This window comes from Pongo pygmaeus, chromosome X, assembly GCF_028885625.2.
Source record: "Pongo pygmaeus isolate AG05252 chromosome X, NHGRI_mPonPyg2-v2.0_pri, whole genome shotgun sequence".
NCBI lineage: Eukaryota > Metazoa > Chordata > Mammalia > Primates > Hominidae > Pongo > Pongo pygmaeus.
Genome location: NC_072396.2, coordinates 53,298,217 through 53,301,433, shown reverse-complemented (window position 1 = coordinate 53,301,433; position 3,217 = coordinate 53,298,217). Strand labels below are relative to the sequence as shown.

At 47.2% G+C, this 3,217-nt stretch overlaps 1 protein-coding gene across 1 annotated transcript; it reads left to right on the top strand.

The window, feature by feature from the left end:
* Positions 1-1,287, top strand: LOC129024893 (sperm protein associated with the nucleus on the X chromosome N2). Its single transcript, XM_054472177.1, has 2 exons — positions 1-154; positions 800-1,287. Exons 1-2 carry the CDS (start codon positions 80-82, stop codon positions 1,205-1,207), a joined length of 483 nt encoding a protein of 160 aa, XP_054328152.1. The 5' UTR covers positions 1-79; the 3' UTR covers positions 1,208-1,287.
* Positions 1,288-3,217: the final 1,930 nt, after the last annotated feature.

Sequence of the window (3,217 nt, the reverse complement as noted above, 5' to 3'; positions counted from 1 at the left end):
ACTGGGAAGCTTCAATATAGCTGTGGAAGTCTGGACTCCACAAGATCCTGCTGTGGACATTCAACAACCAACCAGAATCATGGAAAAGCCCACTTCAAGCACCAATGGGGAGAAGAGGAAGAGCCCCTGCGACTCCAACAACAGAAATGATGAGGTAAGATTGTTAGGTTTTGAAGCGAAGGTGAGGATGAAAGAAAGACACACAGAGAGGGGGCAGCTCAAACAGCAACACAGGAATACTGCAGACGCTTGTGGAAGTGGGGGACCAGCTTAATGCCAGATCCCACCACCGCTTACAGCCTGGGGTACTTACAGGTATGGGTGGGAGGGATCTGGGCAGTATGGCTTGCTGCCCGGCAGGATATTGATAAGATGTTCTTATGATCAGGTGGTTTGGCCCTTTTTCTGGTGGAATATCATCGTGGTGTTCCTTAGAACTTTGCCAAGCAAGATACGATAGGGATGTTTCTTTAGCTGGGCCTTTGTCTGCCTTGTGGACAGGTGGTTAGGCAGGATGTTTCTCATGGCCTGAACCCCCATGGGATGTTTCACTTTGACCAAGGTCTGCAAAATAGCAAAGAACTTACAAAATGGTGCAGTTTGGACTAACAGACGACCCTACCCATGCTCCTCTTCTTCTTCCCCATAGATCCCTACCCTGTGATTCAACCTTGTTCTTCTCTGGATCAAACCCCTTCCTCAACCTGCATTCCTTCTCATAAAGCCCCCCTTGCTATCCAGTCTCTATCCTATTCACCCACAATAATGTCTTTCTGGCCTCTCCCTGTTTTCTTAACAGATGCAGGAGACACCAAACAGGGACTTAGCCCTCGAACCGAGTTTGAAAAAGATGAAAACATCAGAATATTCAACAGTATTAGTATTGTGCTACAGGAAGACTAAGAAAATACATTCAAATCAACTGGAGAATGACCAGTCCCGAGAGAACTCCATCAATCCAGTCCAAGAGGAGGAGGACGAAGGATCCTCACAGGAGGACGAAGACCTAGACTCATCTGCAGAATCTTCAAAGCAGGATGAAGACCTACAATTACCTGAAGGATCTTTCCAGGAGGATAAAGACCTAGGGCTATCTGAAGGATCTTCACAAGAGGACGAAGACCTAGACTCATCTGAAGGATCTTCACAGGAGGAAGAAGACCCAGACGCATCTGAAGGATCGTCAGAGGAGGGTGAGGAAGACTAATTAAACATGGAGAAACCAAATTGGACAAATCCTCACCACCAACGGCGATGATTACAATAAAATCAAGTTTGAGAAGCTGATGGCTGTGTATATCTCTGCCTGTTTTCTGATGGTGGCGGGGAAGGGAAGGGAAGAGGTAGGCATTTGAGAAGGGAGGGATATGAGGGCCTGTAGGGTTGGTGGACAGACTCACAGGTTGACAGTAAGCCAAACATTGTAAATAAGGCCTGGGGGAGCACTGATTCCTAAAGAAAATTTTCTTCTTAAAATTTTATCTCACAGGAAGTGGAGATGTGTATATGTTCATGCGACTGTACCCGGCAGCACGTAGTTCTGCTGAATGTACATATCAAAGGTATTCCCATCCCTTTTCCATTTGATATTTTCCTAGGTTAGAAATATATGCTTTATAAAGAGTAAATGTTCTGTAAAACACAAAGCACAATACAGACATACACAGACCCCTCTGCTCACTCTATCTTGAGGGACACAATTAAAAACTTTGGTTATAGGGCCGGGCACAGTGGCTTGCGCCTGTAATCCCAGCACTTTGGGAGGCTGAGGCGGGTGGATCACCTGAGGTTTGTGAGGTTTTCAAAGAAAGATCTTGATCAAAAGAGGGAATGTGAAAGCTGACTGTGCGAATGAACCAGCTTCTCCAGTGCCACTGAGCCTCATTTCAAAGCAGTGGAGATAATTAGAAAATTGTACTGTTACTATAAAAGAATAACAAAAGGGGGAAATTGTAAGGGTAACTAAACATAAAATTGAGATTTTCCTGTTGCCAAAAGAGCAAGAAGAGACCTTTCTCCATTTCACTTTCCTTAGAGCATTTCCTTGAGAAAATTTGTATTTGTAAATTCTTCCTTTGATATGTAAGCCTCTGGCCACCCTACAACCCAGGAACGTCTTGAAGTTGAACTCGAGGCCTCAAGTGATCCTCCAGCCTCAGCCTCCCAAAGTGTTGGGATTACAGGCGTGAGCCACCACGCCCGGTCCCTAGAAATGTCTTTCTTCAAGGCCTTGGAGCCATCTCTTTGAAAGGTGAACGTCGAGGAAGATGATGTCCTTGTCTCCCTGTCACCAGGGGAGTTTAACTTAGGTGCCTTGATCCAAGCTGTAAGCACCTGCTTGTCATAGAGATATGAGTTTTATTTTTCCTTCAGATAAAGGCAATTAACTAACACAGATGGGCACTCCAGTTACTCGATGAACTTAGGACTTGCCTGGGAGCATTTAGTGTTCACCCTTGGCTGCTGCTGTACAACAAGGCCAATTACCCACATATCTGGACTTTCTGATTTCTGCTACCACTTTTTATTTTTTGTTTTGTTTTTGTTTGTTTGTTTTTGAGGTGGAATCGCCCTCTGTTGCCCAGGCTGGAGTGCAATGGTGCAATCTCAGCTCATTGCAACCTCTGCTGCCCAGGGTCCAGCGATTCTCCTTCCTCAGCCTCCCGAGTAGCTGGGATTACAGGCGTGCACCATCATGCCCAACTAATTTCTGTATTTTTAGTAGAGACGGGATTTCACCATGCTGACCTCATGATCCGCCTGCCTTGGCCTCCCACAGTGCTGGGATTACAGGCGTGAGCCACCACGCCTGGCCTCTGCTAACACTTTTGGATTGTATGAAACACTACACTTGAAAGTGTGGGATCTGGCTTCCTAGACAGCTGTCAAAGGAGCAGTTGATGCAATCTAGAAGTGTAGGGGAGTTCACATCTGTGGGGTAAATTTTGCCCAATAAGAAAAGGAACCAGGAGTGAGAGTCAGGTACGTAATTCCCCCTCCCCTCCCCTCCTCTCCCCTCCCTCCCCTCCTCTCCCCTCCCCTCCCCTCCCCTCCCCTCCCCTCCCCTCCCCTCCTCTCCCCTCCCCTCCCCTCCCCTCCCATCCCCTCCCCTCCCCTCCCCTCTCCCCATGCACCATTCCAGGCATTGTTTCTCAGTATAGTCTGTCTAGAGGTGTCCTGTATGGCCCAAAGCCTGTTTCCTCGGGAATCTGAGCTA